This window comes from Oncorhynchus kisutch, linkage group LG10, assembly GCF_002021735.2.
Source record: "Oncorhynchus kisutch isolate 150728-3 linkage group LG10, Okis_V2, whole genome shotgun sequence".
Classification (NCBI taxonomy): domain Eukaryota; kingdom Metazoa; phylum Chordata; class Actinopteri; order Salmoniformes; family Salmonidae; genus Oncorhynchus; species Oncorhynchus kisutch.
The window spans coordinates 61,332,960-61,347,278 of record NC_034183.2 but is presented as its reverse complement, the minus strand read 5'-3'; the positions used below and the strand labels follow the sequence as shown (position 1 = coordinate 61,347,278).

Genomic DNA, 14,319 nt, shown 5'->3' with positions numbered 1-14,319 from the left:
AAACTGCATTGAGAATGATGGTCAGGGTAGGTGTATGGAAGAGGAATTATTGAGACTACTAACAGCTTGGATTAGTTTAGAAAAATATATGTTATTTATGTTTGTGTAGCAAAAGATTATAAGATTAATCAACCAATCAATGCAAAAACACAGGTATTGAAAACAAACAATTCTGAAAATCAACCTGCGATAGAGCATGCTGGGAAATGGTTTTGAGTAGTTTTGAGCAAACATACATTTGTAATTTTACTCAACAAGCTTGTTCAAATTCAGCTCACCTTGAGCAGAGTTTGTTGATTCACCATACAACTGTAAGGCTGCAATAGGATTGTGTGTTTTCTCAACATTTAGGCATATAGCTGAACCAATATACAGTGTTGCCTTCCAAAGGCACACATTAATTAGTCATTCGACTCAACAAGTTTTGATACATTCATATCACTGTGAGCAAAGATTGTTGAATGAAACAATTAGCTACATTTCTTGTCCTTCTGGCTTTATTTTTGTTATTTTTTTACTGTGTAGGCTAACATATATTTTCTCTGAAGTGTGGGTGAAATTACACAGATTTTTATCCAAATTGAGAAAGTTCAGAAATAATTCAGAAAGTACTCAATATGCATAATGTAATGATTGTGTTTAATACGCATTTTTAGGTCCTCTTTGCTCAATTCTGTTTCACAGGGAAACTCTTATTTCATGCCATGAAATTGTTGTTGGATATGTTATTACTGATATGTTTTCTGGTTGATTTAAGTCCCAGATGCACATTTTTTATCTGAAATAAATAACAATGTCCAGTACAGTATTTCATATTCAATCTAAATGTAAATGTATCATGGGGAAATTAGTATGTTTGGTCTGTGGACAACAATTTCTAATGTTCATTTTCTTTGGTCAAGTTGCACTCTCTCCAGACCGGTCTGAGAATAGATCAGCCTTTTAACTCTTAAACTACCAACTGGGGCCATTTTGACCCCAGGGGCATATTTTTGTCATAACAGCCCAAAGTTTGTTTATTAAATTCTTCAAATGTTTTATGACTTTGTCAATCAACTTGTTCTTAACAAATCTAAATACTTGTTTAGTGTTTCTGTATCAATATGGACTATTTAAAAATGTAAGTCATTTGGGATAATTTTGACCTTGTCATGACTTCCGCCGAAGTTGGTCCTTCTCCTTGTTCGTGCGGAGTTCGGCGGTCGATGTCACCGACTTTCTAGCCATCGCCGATCCACTTTTCATTTTCCATTTGTTTTGTCTTTGTTTTCTACACACCTGGTTTCTATTCTCCAATTACATGTTCATTATTTAACCCTCTGTTTCCCCCATGTTTGTGTGCGTGTTTGTATATAATGGTCAGGTCATTACTTGTTGGCTGGTATTGTTTGCCGGGTTCGTTATTACGCCTGTTATTTACGAGTGACAGGTAATTTCACACACCTTTAATATTTGTTTTATACTGGTGCTGTTTGTGGAATAAATGACCTTGTACACTCATCTCTAGTCTCCTGCGCCTGATTCCATGCACCAGTTACTCATAGCCTGACAGAAACACGAACCACAAATGGAGTCAGCAGGAGCAGTTACCCCGGTACTAGGGGTTGAGGAGCGCGTCCAGCAGCATGAGGCGATACTGCATCACGGCACCGCATGGATTGCGTCCTACAGACGATGGAGCGCTGGGAGAGAAGAGGAGTTCCTCCAGAGCCTCCGCCAGCACCACCAAGGACACCACTGATCACCCTTCCTTCACCCGGTTCCAGTGGGATTCGGCTCTCCCTTCAGAGGGAGTACGATGGGAAGGCAGCGGGATGTCAGGGTTTCCTATTCCAACTGGAGCTCTACCTGGCGACTGTGCACCCGGCTCCTTGGGGGCGCGAGAGCGTGTCCGCCCTCGTCTCCTGTCTCTCAGGGAAAGCCCTGGATTGGGCCAATGCCGTATGGGAGGAAGGAGGAGCGGTGCTGGACCAATTCAAGGATTTCACCCGCCGCTTCAGGGCAGTCTTCGACCACCCGCCTAAGGGTAGAGCGGCGGGTGAACATCTCGTGCACCTGAAGCAGGGGACGAGGAGCGCACAGGAGTTCGCAATGGACTTCCGGACCCTGGCCGCCGGCGCGGGGTGGAACGACAGGGCCCTGATCGTTCACTACCGTTGTAGTTTGCGTGAGGACGTCCGTCGGGAGTTGGCCTGTAGGGACACAACTCTGACCTTCGACCAGCTGGTGAACATGTCCATAAGGTTGGATAACCTGCTGGTGGACATGTCCATAAGGTTGGATAACCTGCTGGCTACCCGCGGACGTCCAGATCAGGGTCTGTCGATTCCATCCCCCAGCACCACCGCTCTGACGCCCATGGAGCTGGGAGGGGCTGCAATTAGGGTGCCTGGAGGAGGGGCCAATCCATGCACCATCTGTGACCGCAGAGGGCACACTGCCGGTCGGTGCTGGGGAGGTTCCTCTAGGAGTCGAGGCAGCAGGCAGGGCACTCTCGTGTCACCCCACCCTGTTGCTCACATGTTTTTGTTTATTGAGTTTTCCCCTCATTCCCAGCATCAGGCGCGCATAGATTCAGGCACAGCTGGGAATTTTATTGACAGATAATTTGCCCATTGTTTAGGGATCCCCATTGTTCCTGTGGATATGCCTTTCCCTGTGCACGCCCTGCATAGTCGACCATTAGGGTCAGGGCTAATTAGGCAGGCCACCACTCCACTGGGCATGGTTACGCAGGAGGATCACAAGGAGAGAATCAGTCTCTTCCTTATTGATTCTCCTGCGTTTCCTGTGGTGCTGGGCCTACCCTGGTTGGCCTGTCATGACCCCACTATTTCGTGGCAACAGAGAGCTCTCACAGGGTGGGTCACGAAAGTGCTCGGGGAGGTGTTTAGGGGTTTCCGTCGGTGCTACTGCGGTGGAAAGTCCAGACCAGGTCTCCACCGTGCGCATCCCCTCTGAATATGCCGATTTGCTCTCACCATCTGAAAGAAGAAGGCGATTCAATTACCACCCCATCGACGAGGCGATTGTGCGATAAATCTCCTGGTAGACGCAGCACTTCCCAGGAGTCACGTGTATCCCCTGTCGCAAGAGGAGTCGGCGGCTATGGAAACATATGTCTCCGAATCCCTGGGGCAGAGATACGTTCGGCCCTCCACTTCACCTGCCTCCTCGAGTTTCTTTTTTGTGAATAAAAAGGATGGAGGTCTGCGCCCTTGTATTGACTATAGAGGTAGCAATCAGATCACTGTGCGGTACAGTTACCCGCTGCCTCTCATCGCCAGTGCGATGGAGTCAATGCACGGGGCGCTTCTTCACAAAATTGGATCTCAGGAGCGCTTACAACCTGGTGCGTATCCGGGAGGGGGACACGTGGAAGACAGCATTTAGTACCACCTCAGGGCACTATGAGTACCTCGTCATGCCATACAGGTTGATGAATGCTCCATCAGTCTTCCAGGCCTTTGTAGACGAGATTTTCCAGGACCTGCACGGGCAGGGTGTAGTGGTGTATATCGACAACATTCTGATATACTCAGCTACACGCGCCGAGCATGTGTCCTTGGTGCGCAAGGTGCTTAGTCGACTGTTGGAGCATGACCTGTACGTCAAGGCTGAGAAATGCCTGTTTTTTAACAGTCTGTCTCCTTCCTAGGGTACCGCATTTCCACATCAGGGGTGGAGATGGAGAGTGACCGCATTTCAGCCGTGTGTAATTGGCCGACTCCCACCACAGTAAAGGAAGTGCAGCGGTTTTTAGGGTTTGCCAATTACTACCGGAGGTTAATCTGGGGTTTTGGTCAGGTGGCGGCTCCCATTACCTCACTGCTGAAGAGGGGCCCGGTGCGCTTGCAGTGGTCGACTGAGGCAGACAGGGCTTTGAGTCACCTGAGGGCTCTGTTTACCTCGGCTCCCGTGTTGGCCCATCCGGATCCCTCTTTGGCGTTCATAGTGGAGGTGGACGCATCCGAGGCTGGGATAGGAGCCGTGCTCTCTCAGCGCTCGGGTACGCCACCAAAGCTCCGCTCCTGTGCCTTCTTTTCGAAGAAGCTCAGCCCGGTGGAGTGAAACTATGACGTGGGTGACCGGGAGCTGTTGGCTGTCATCAAGGCCTTGAAGGCGTGGAGACATTGGCTTGAGGGGGCTAAACACCCTTTTCTCATCTGGACCGACCACCGCAATCTGGAGTACATCTGGGCGGCGAGGAGACTGAAACCTCGCCAGGCAAGGTGGGCCATGTTCTTTATCCGTTTTGTCTCCACCCTGTCCTACAGACCAGGTTCCCAGAACGCTAAGGCAGACACACTGTCCCAAATGTATGACACAGAGGAGCGACCCATGGATCCCACTCCCATACTCCCGGCCTCTTGCCTGGTGGCACCGGTAGTGTGGGTGCTGGATGAGGACATTGAGCGGGCGTTACGTACAGAGCCCACTCCCCCCCAATGTCCAGCTGGGTGTCTGTACATTTTGTCAGCTGTCCGTGACCGTTTGATCTATTGGGCCCATACGTCACCCTCCTCTGGTCATCCGGGCATCAGTCGGACAGTGCGCTGTCTTAGTGGGAAGTAATGGTGGTCCACTTTAGCTAAGGACGTGAGGGTTTATGTCTCCTCCTGCTCGGTGTGCGCCCAGTGCAAGGCCCCTAGGCACTTGCCCAGAGGGAGGTTTACAACCCTTACCCGTTCCACAACGGCCGTGGTTGCACCTGCCGGTGGATTTCATAACCGATCTTCCTCCATCACAGGGTAACACCACGATCCTGGTCGTTGTGGATCAGTTTTCTAAGTTCTGTCGTCTCCTCCCTTTGCTCATTCTCCCTACGGCCCTACAGACTGCGGAGGCCCTGTTTACACACGTCTTCCGGCACTACGGGGTGCCGGAGGACATAGTATCTGATCGAGGTCCCCAGTTCACGTCAAGGGTCTGGAAGGCGTTCATGGAACGTCTGGGGGTCTCGGTCAGCCTTACCTCGGGTTTTCACCCCTAGAGTAACGGGCAGGTGGAGAGAGTGAATCAGGATGTGGGTAAGTTTCTGCGGTCGTAATGCCAGGACCGGCCAGGGGAGTGGGCGGCGTTCATACCTTGGGAAGAGATGGCCCAGAACTCGCTCCGCCACTCCTCTATTAACCTCTCCCCCTTCCAGTACGTACTGGGGTACCAGCAAGTTTTGGCGCTTTGGCATCAGAGCCAGATCGAGGTTCCTGTGGTGGACGACTGGTTTAGGCGCTCGGAGGAGACATGGGACGCCGCTCATGTGCACCTTCAGCGGGCCGTGAGGTGTCAGAAAGCAAGCACAGACCGCCACCGTACTGTCACGACTTCCGCCGAAGTCGGTCCCTCTCCTTGTTCACCGGTTTTCTAGCCATCGCCGATCCACTTTACATTTTCCATTTGTTATGTCTTTTTCTACACACCTGGTTTCTATTCCCCAATTACATGTACAGTTTCTCCCATGTTTGTGTGCGTGTTTGTATATAATGGTCAGGTCGTTACTTGTTGGCTGGTATTGTTTGCCGGGTTCGTTATTACGCCTGTTATTTACGAGTGACAGGTAATTTCATGCACCTTTAGTATTTGTTTTATACTGGTGCTGTTTGTGGAATAAATGACCTTGTACACTCATCTCTAGTCTCCTGCGCCTGATTCCATGCACCAGTTACTCATAGCCTGACAGACCTCAGCCAAAAACATATACTTCTGCCTATAGTAATTGGATAAATAGGACCTTTATTTGAATCTAGGTTTCTCTGGAGACATAATAACAAGTTATCCACACCACCAGAGGGTGGAGGGGGACCTGTATCAGTGATTTCGACCAGATAGACAGATCATCTGCAGAGCTCCCCATGTACTCTCCTAAGATGTAACTTTTCTACACCACGCATCATATGACCGTGTTCAAAACCAAAATTACCTTATTTTCTATATAGAACATTTGCCAAAGGTATACAAGGTCTGGCAATGGTTTCAATACTTGATAGATCTGAAATACAGAACTCAGATAGGCTCTGAATCTAGTTATCTGGTTATAACTAGGTAAGACCACATACATGCTTAGCTGTTGTCAAAACAGCTGATAAAAGTCTGTCAGTGGTATGAATACTTGGTAAAACTATAATACAGAAACCAGCTGCCCTCTAAATGTACACATAGTGTTGTATTGGTGTGTATTCTCTGAAAAATACTTATTCTACTGAAAATGTGATATAAATAGCAGAATTCCTATAATATCCACTAATATTCTATATGTGCAACTTGGAAGTATATTTTGGTGCTATATACTTTGGTTTGTAGAGACTTAGATGTGGCCATGCTTTTTGCAATAGTTTTGGTCATTGTCACTCAGAATCACTTTTTGAAGTGAATTGAATCCTTTTTGTCAATAAAATGTTTTATATTTAAAATGTTGGTGTACTGCCCCTTTAAAATATGATAATTTTGACCACATAAATACTACACAATTAATATTTACTTAAAAATTCAGAAACTAAATGATACTATAATTAAATTATGGTAAATTTGCTTTTTAGTACTAATGTGGATTGTACTTGTGGAAAAAGCTGCACATTCTATAAAGGAAAGATGCATATATATGTTTGACAGAACATGCTGATTAACTGTAATTTTGCTAAAATAACGTCTATTCTGGTCATCTTTTATTTCAGATAACACGTATCACATTTTTATGACGTTGATATTTTGCTGTGATTGATGCTTTTTCCAATAGTTTCTTCTTGGGGTCAAAATGACCCCAGTTGGTAAATGATGTCTGTCAAATATTATGTTGGTAGCTTGAGAATTAAACGAGCAGACATGCAATCTATCTATGAAAAGAGATATGGCCACGGAAATTAAATGAAAATTCCAGTCTTGTCTGCAATTTATGTGAACATACACTACGTACTGCAGAACCTAAAAAGGTTCTTCGGCTGTCCCGATAGGAGAACGCTTTGAAGAACCCTTTTTGGTTCCAGGTAGAACCCTTTTAGGATTCACGTAGAACCCTTTCCACAGAGGGAAAACACCCTTGCTGACCTGTTTTCGTCCTAACACCCTTGCTGACCTGTTTTCGTCCTAACCAACTCACTTTTCAGTCTCAGTCAGGCCTTCTTTAATTTCCACCTTTCTATGAATAGAAAATGTATTTTTCCTTCCATAGCCGTCCTTTTCTTGTCGGCTAGGTTCTCTGTCCACTTGGAGCTCTCAGTACATCCTCAATCTCCTTTACACAGCTAAAGCCAAACCACCCCTGTCTAACTTGATCACAACACTGTCCAGCTCATACCCACCTACCGTACACCTCTCAAGAGCAGTAAACCCCTTGTGAAATCTGTGAATGCCTGGAATGAGGACAGTATAGAATCACAAGGGATGTTTTCTGTGTCCAGACTGGGCCATTTTTCATGAGTTAGACATGCACAAGTCAGCAGAGGATGTCACAGACTACTTCATTTCTGTGTTGACTCTGATACCCCAAAAGACAAAAGGCATACCAAAACAACACACATCTTATTCATACTGTACACAAATGAATACACTAGCAGTAATCCTGAAAACTATATTGTCAAGTTTTCTGATCATACCACTGTCCCTGTCTGATGTATAAAGATGCTGATACTACCGTGTACAGGTCAGAAATTCAAAGGTTTGTCAAGTGGTGTGATGAGCACCATCTTATCCTCAATGTAAAGAAAACAGAGGAGATGGTGTTTGACCCCAAATCTGTTGGCAACCACGTGCCTGTGGTTGTCCACAATGCTAACATAGCACAGCTTAGTTCATACAAGTAGCTGGGTGGACACATGGACAATGTATTGAACTGGAAGGTCCAAGTAGAGTGTCTGCTGCAGAGTGGAACAACGTCTCTATTTCCTAAGTAGACTCAGGGTTTTGGGATTTGACCAGAAAATAATGCTCTGGAGTAAAACGTACTCTGGCAATAGCGATTTTTAGAGTTGTGTCAATTTAGTGTTGATATTTAACTCTGCTTCATTGGGTTTCACTCTGTACAGTATTAATTCAAAATAATTATTTTTAATCTCTGCAGTGTTGTTCAGTATTCTAGAGTAAATTATTTAGAGTAATGTTTGTTCTCAATACAATTGCAAGAGTTAATTCAACTCCTATGCAGCCAAACAACATGATTTTGGGGTTTATATGGTTCCATTTGAGGTATAAGGGTGTAAAGTCTCATTTGCATATTTCTTCATGTGTCACATTATGGTGTCTTGCAATGTGACATCCAATCTCTAGTGGTGTCCATTTAAGAGGGAGGATGTCCAGAAATGTTACATCACCTACAACTTACATTCAGAATCTATGTCAGAGCAAGGCAGAGTGTAATGTTGCTAGAGACGACCTACATCATGTATTCTGAAACAGCCTTCTAAGTAACGGTTGCCATAAAGTCAAACACTTACAGATTAGTTTAGGAAAATGCATGTTACATATCATTGAGTAGCATTAGATCAGAAACAATCAATGTACACGCGAAAACACATATTGAAGCAAAACATTTGTAAAAAAAATAAAATCGGCCTGCAACAGAGCATGCTGAGAAATATGACATCTGTAGATACTCCGTAGTTTTAACTCCCTGTCTCCTGTTACTCATAAAGGAGTTAAAAATATACAGTCCCAATTAACTCGTCATGGGCACTAACTCCAGGGAACGTTATCACTCTGTTGAGGGTTATGATAACTTCAGTAGAGTAAATGTAATTCTACATTTCATCTCTCCTTGATTTACTGTGTAGGTCTACTTCTACATTGCGGAATGAAGCTATTGGCCCAAAACACTACTTAAAAGTGTAATTTTGTGAGTGGGTGGTTTCTGAAAAGTGAACAGAGTTACGGGCCGGATTGTCCAATCCCAAATCAGAATTCTCCACTAAAAGCTAATATTTGTTCATTAAATGGTCCTAAATGTTTTGAGTGATGACGGATGTTTCGGTCAAGAGGTACTGAGGTACTGAGGTACTGCAAGACATATTTAAAAAGGTTTGCTTTACCACTAATGACCACAGCGCAAAGATGTTGAGACAACCAGGAAAGAGCCAAGTGGAAATGCGGAGGGTTAATGTGAGTGGTGCTCTGAGGCAGACCAAGCCAGGGAAGATATCTATAATTGCATGCATTAGTCTCTCTACGCCCCGTTGCTACTGAAAGGCCCACTATTGCTCCAACAACCACTTATCTGTCCTGGTTTCTTAAGTAAAGAGATCAGAGTACATTGGACTGGCAGACTTGATAAACAGACTGAAGAACATGCAGCAGGGGCATTTGAGCCGTAGAGCCTTCAGCATGCCAAGTTGGTGACATTGATGTGTAGAAACCTGATGCTCTTTAGCTACACGTGTTTGTCATTGCGCTTAGCATATTTTCTGGATTGGTGACATTCACATATTTTTCCACATTCATACATCCAACCTGGTTCTAACAATGACAATAATGCAGTTATTGTTGGTCTCTGTTCCTTGTAAGGCTATGTTGGTCTTCACCGCCCAAGGTGTCCTAGACTGCTACAGTGTGTCCTACAGAGAGAGAGAGAGAGCGAATGGGAGACTCCTGTCTCTTCCTGGTAATGGTTTCTTATATTGGCTTTGACCAGAAAAGTGCAGGATAAAATGAAACCGCAGGCTCCTTTAAAACTAGGCTCCAGTGAAGATGGGAGGCAAGGAAGGAGTGAGGGAAAGAAGGACAGAACGAGGGAGGAGAGAAGTGTGTTCCAGGAACACCCTGACCCCCCCTCTCCAAACACACACGTGTGTTCATCTCTCCTCATCTAACCCCACCCCCTCCACATCTTTTCTCCCTTTTTTGAAAATCTACAATGATGTTTCCCGGTCTCTCTTATTTTTCCTTACCTGGATCAAAATGACACATTATTGCCTCTCTGTCTTTCATTCTCCTGTTCCTCTTCTCCAGGGCACAGTATTGTCATTAGCACATTGAATAATAACAATCCTCTCCTGCTGTACAGTATCAGACTCAGCTCTGTTCTCCTCAGGGTGCTAGAGTGTCGCTCCTCTTTCTTTGTCCATGCCATATGTCACCATCTCTACACCTACCTACCTGCACTGGTGGCCCACTGTGTCACAGTCTTTGTCTACTTCTGGCTGGTACTCTGTTTCAGACATAGTTCCAGACCCCTGAGATCACTGAGCACTGCTGTAACTATTGCTCTGTGATGACATAACATGCTGGGCTATGACTTATTTTTTACATTTGTTGTATTTCACCCCCTTTTTCTCCCCAATTTCAATCTTGTCTCATCGCTGCAACTCCCCAACTGTCTTGGGATGCAAAGGTGGAGTCATGTGTCCTCCGAAACACAAACCGCCAAACCATGCTTCTTAACACCCGCCCAACACATTGCAACTGCAGGCGCATTGCCTTAGACCCCTACACCACTATGGAGGCCCTGCTCTGCAGACTGTTTCATTCTCATCCATTTTATTATATTGCATTACGTTGACCTTAGGCCTAGTCATTCATTGTTTATGTGAATCTACAGCAGAGAGACTCCAAATTCCAGTGTGTTTCTGCCCTGGAGAGAACACACACACACGAAAAGGCCCTGCTGTAGACATGTTTGGCCCATTAGGACTGAGTGTCTTCATGGTGTACCCACTACTGCTAACGGTGTCTGGTGACGTGCAGCACACTCTGCTCTGTTCTATTACTCAACATAATGAACATAACATTGCTTTAAAAGGAGTTCAGACAATCCTGGATGACAAACAACTTTAGTTATAGTAGTTTGGATTGTGTGAGACAATCCATAAACAAGATACACTACTGTACTCATATTGTAGGTTTTATATCACAATATTGAAAAAATAAGTTCAAAGAATTCCTGCTAATGTAGAATGGTAATTGGGCTGAAAAGTCACAAAGCTGTGAGTCAGTCCATTGGGTTCACATTTTTACTAAGTCACAATTCCAAACATGATTGACAAATCAAACACCAAAAAGAAACTAAAATCACAGAAAACTATTTGAAAAATAATTCTAAATGATTGAGGATAAAACTCGTACAGAGCGGGGAGAGTAGAGGAGTATCCCATTTGAAGACGAGGGGTAACATGACATGGTGAGGACCCAGCCCAAACACAGAAAAACACCTCAACCCTCATCCTTCCACCCTCATCATCCTCACTAGCATCCCTTGGCATTTGTCACACACTGAATCTGCACCCCACTTGGTCATCTCCTCAATTTCTCTGGAACACTTTTGACCTTTTCTATGGCTCCCCCATGTGGTGATTTATGAGAGGTGCAGGACTCCAGATGACAGCAATGGGAACAGACTGAGGCAGGATCAGAATTTACACACAGAAACAGTAAGCAGCCTCAAACGATAAAGGGAGAGGAAAGACAGCAGGCAGAGAGGCAATAGAGAGAGGTCCATTTGAACTGTATTGTCTTCTACAGAGAATATCCATGTTATCTTTTAAGTGGGCTCCATTACTTTCTATAGGGAAATAAACTTCACTCAGTTCCAATGTTGCTATGCTGCACAGACACTGTGCCCCAGCACTCATCCACTGAGCGTTACATCATCATGTATCATCCTATAAAAGGCCCTCTAGAAATCCATTAGAGGTCAGTAGATCCCTGACAATGTATCTCCGCAGCAGCAGTCACATCCTCCCGTAACTTTCCTCTGCCTCTTCACAGTTCAGACAGAACAGCAGTAAGCCTCTCCTGGTAACATCCCTCTCGCAGTGCAGAGTCCCTCGTCAGCTCCTCTTATAGTCTAAAGGGAGAGTCTGACCTTGACCCTTAGCAGAGGTCAGAGACGTAGTCAAAGTCTTTGAAGCAGTCCTGGTCTTTGCGGGAGAGGGTACGGCGTTCGCGGGGCGGCGTGAGGGCGGGGGTCTCGGCGGTGAACTCCTCGTCAAAGTTGCTGACGTCCTCCCTTCCCCTGATGTTGGGGACGAACGGGGGCGGGAGCCGCCTCTGCAGCAGCGCTTCCCAGTCCACACCCTGAGAGGGCGAACAGAGAGACCGGATTGGTTCATAGAATCCAGGTGAATTAAATAATCTATGCAACTGAAAACAGCAACCCATGACGTTACAGTACCACATAGAGTTGGAGCAGATGCTGGAACTATAACAGGCTCACTGATTACATAGCAAGAGTTTAATCAGTGGTTTATAAGGAATGTTAACTAATGACATGTGTGTCTGTGTTTGAGAGAGAGAGAAAGAGAGCGAGAGAGACTCACCCTAAAGAAAGGCTGTTTCTTGACATCATCAGCATCTTTCTCACCAGAGCCTAGGCGCCGCTCCGGGTTCCTCCTCAACAACTGGCAACAGAAAACAATAAACACCTCAACCCAGACATAACAACTCACAGACCAAACACCAGCTAGCAACACACACAGATGGCAAACAACTGAAAAAACATCAGAAACACTTTCACAGAAAACCCACTGACTGAAAACTAGAAGCAAAATGGCTCTACCTTTACAGTGACCAAACTGATCATGTCAATCAATGTGATTCTCTCTTGCTCCACTGGTGATTGGTGGGATGTGAATGTTGGGGGAGGACCTTACCCGTCTCATGATGCCGATGGCCTCTGTGGAGAGGAAGCGCGGGTAGCGCACCTCGTCATTCACTATGCTGTCAAACACCTCCTCTTCATCATCACCTGGGAATGGAGACTGACACACACATGGACCACACTGTCACGCTCGCAGCCACCCATTTAACCTATTATGGCGCCCCGGTGATGTGGCCGGGGAATGCCACTGTTTGGCGTGTAAAGCCACACTCCACAACCAGCATTTTTAGGCTGCAGTGCCAAGCCCCACACCTGAAGCCACACAGCCTCGTTAGGCTGCAATACATCTGGGTCTTATAAGGTGCAAGTTCAGTTCAGCATGAGAAGAGGAGCTACTGGCTGAATGCTGCAGGCTGAGCATTACAGACATTTGGGAAAAGCTCCTGGCTGGATGCCGAAGGCTGAGCTCTATAGACATTTGTTTGAAGCACATGGACATTGTGAAGCTGGTAAGCTGGGTAGCAGCCCAGATAGTTTTAAGTTCAGTGTAACTAAGTTCAGTTAAGCCCTGTGTGGGAGAGTGTTTTCAGTTACAGTTTGAGAACTATCTTTGTGACCCTTTTATCTTGAATAAATATGCTGCCTTGGCTTAAGTTGTGCCTCTTTGTGTTGGACTAACGTCATTATTACTCATCATTGCCATCCAACCAGCCACGCCTAGTGAGTTGTTACACTATATTAATTTATGTAACATATGGCTCAAACACACATCACTTTATGTAAAATAGACTAAAGTGCTGTATTACCATAACGGCTTAAAGTATATATTACTTTAAAGGTGAGGGCTTAACTCATTCAAGGGATTCTCCGGTACTTTTGTGTACTTTTTAGCCAGTAGTTCTGAAAGTGGGCCCCTGAAATTTCCTCTCTCTCGCTCTGCTGTCGGTGCATCATGTGCATCTTGCTAGCTGTCACTCATATGGCGAGGGGCTGAAACTCATTGGTTGAACTCGAATTGCTAGGGGGCTGGACCACTTGAGGGAAAATGGTGCAGCACAGCTTCGTGTCTAATTGAGGTAAGACCGTAATTCTCCAAATTAATAATGTATGAACTACACATTGACACATCCAGCCCAAAGCGGGCCAAAGTTCCAGAGCAGGTCTAAATAATAAGACTAGATATGTATGGAGTCATATTTATATAATTCTCTGAAGAGGTTTTTAGAGTCAAGTCTCTTACCTCTCCCACCAGCATCTCATACACCAGTACTCCCAGGCCCCACCAGTCCACTGCCCTGGTGTAGGAGGTGTCTGTCAGAACCTCTGGAGCCAGGAACTCAGGAGTACCACAGAACGTACTGGTCCTGTCCCCATAGCCCATACCTGGGGAAGTAGAGAGAGATCAGGAATGAGACGAAGGGAAGAAAAGAGAAGCAGTGAGAGAGAGGTTGTTGTGAGAGAAAAACAGAGAGAGGAAGGAGAGCGAGAGAAACACAAACTGAGTCACAAATATAGAAAAACATGAGCTCATTAGCAAAAAGAGGCTTCAATAATAAGACTCAAAAGTACTCCAAACTACAACCGCTATGACCTTGCATCCTTACAGAGCTCTGGAGACATGATGAATAAGTTATAGAGAACATACCCTCTTTGCAGAGCCCGAAGTCTGCGATCTTCACGTAGCCCTGTGTATCCAGCAACAAGTTATCGAGTTTAAGGTCCCTGAGGAGGAGGGATGAAGACTAATTCAAAATTGATGGGTACTTTGAGGATGAAGGGGTAGGAGGATGAGAGGGTCA

At 45.5% G+C, this 14,319-nt stretch overlaps 1 protein-coding gene across 4 annotated transcripts in view; it reads right to left on the bottom strand.

Moving 5' to 3' along the window:
* Positions 1-10,812: 10,812 nt before the first annotated feature.
* Positions 10,813-14,319, bottom strand: part of LOC109893494 (serine/threonine-protein kinase N1) — a 42,728-nt gene continuing 39,221 nt past the window's right edge. For all 4 annotated transcript variants that reach the window (XM_031834516.1, XM_031834517.1, XM_020486731.2 and 1 more), the window contains exons 19-23: positions 14,166-14,242; positions 13,761-13,903; positions 12,573-12,680; positions 12,240-12,320; positions 10,813-11,997 (exon numbers count right to left, since the gene is read on the bottom strand). In XM_031834516.1, coding sequence (XP_031690376.1) covers positions 11,794-11,997; positions 12,240-12,320; positions 12,573-12,680; positions 13,761-13,903; positions 14,166-14,242 — 613 coding nt within the window. In that variant the 3' untranslated portion in view covers positions 10,813-11,793. The remainder of the gene's footprint in view (positions 11,998-12,239; positions 12,321-12,572; positions 12,681-13,760; positions 13,904-14,165; positions 14,243-14,319) is intronic.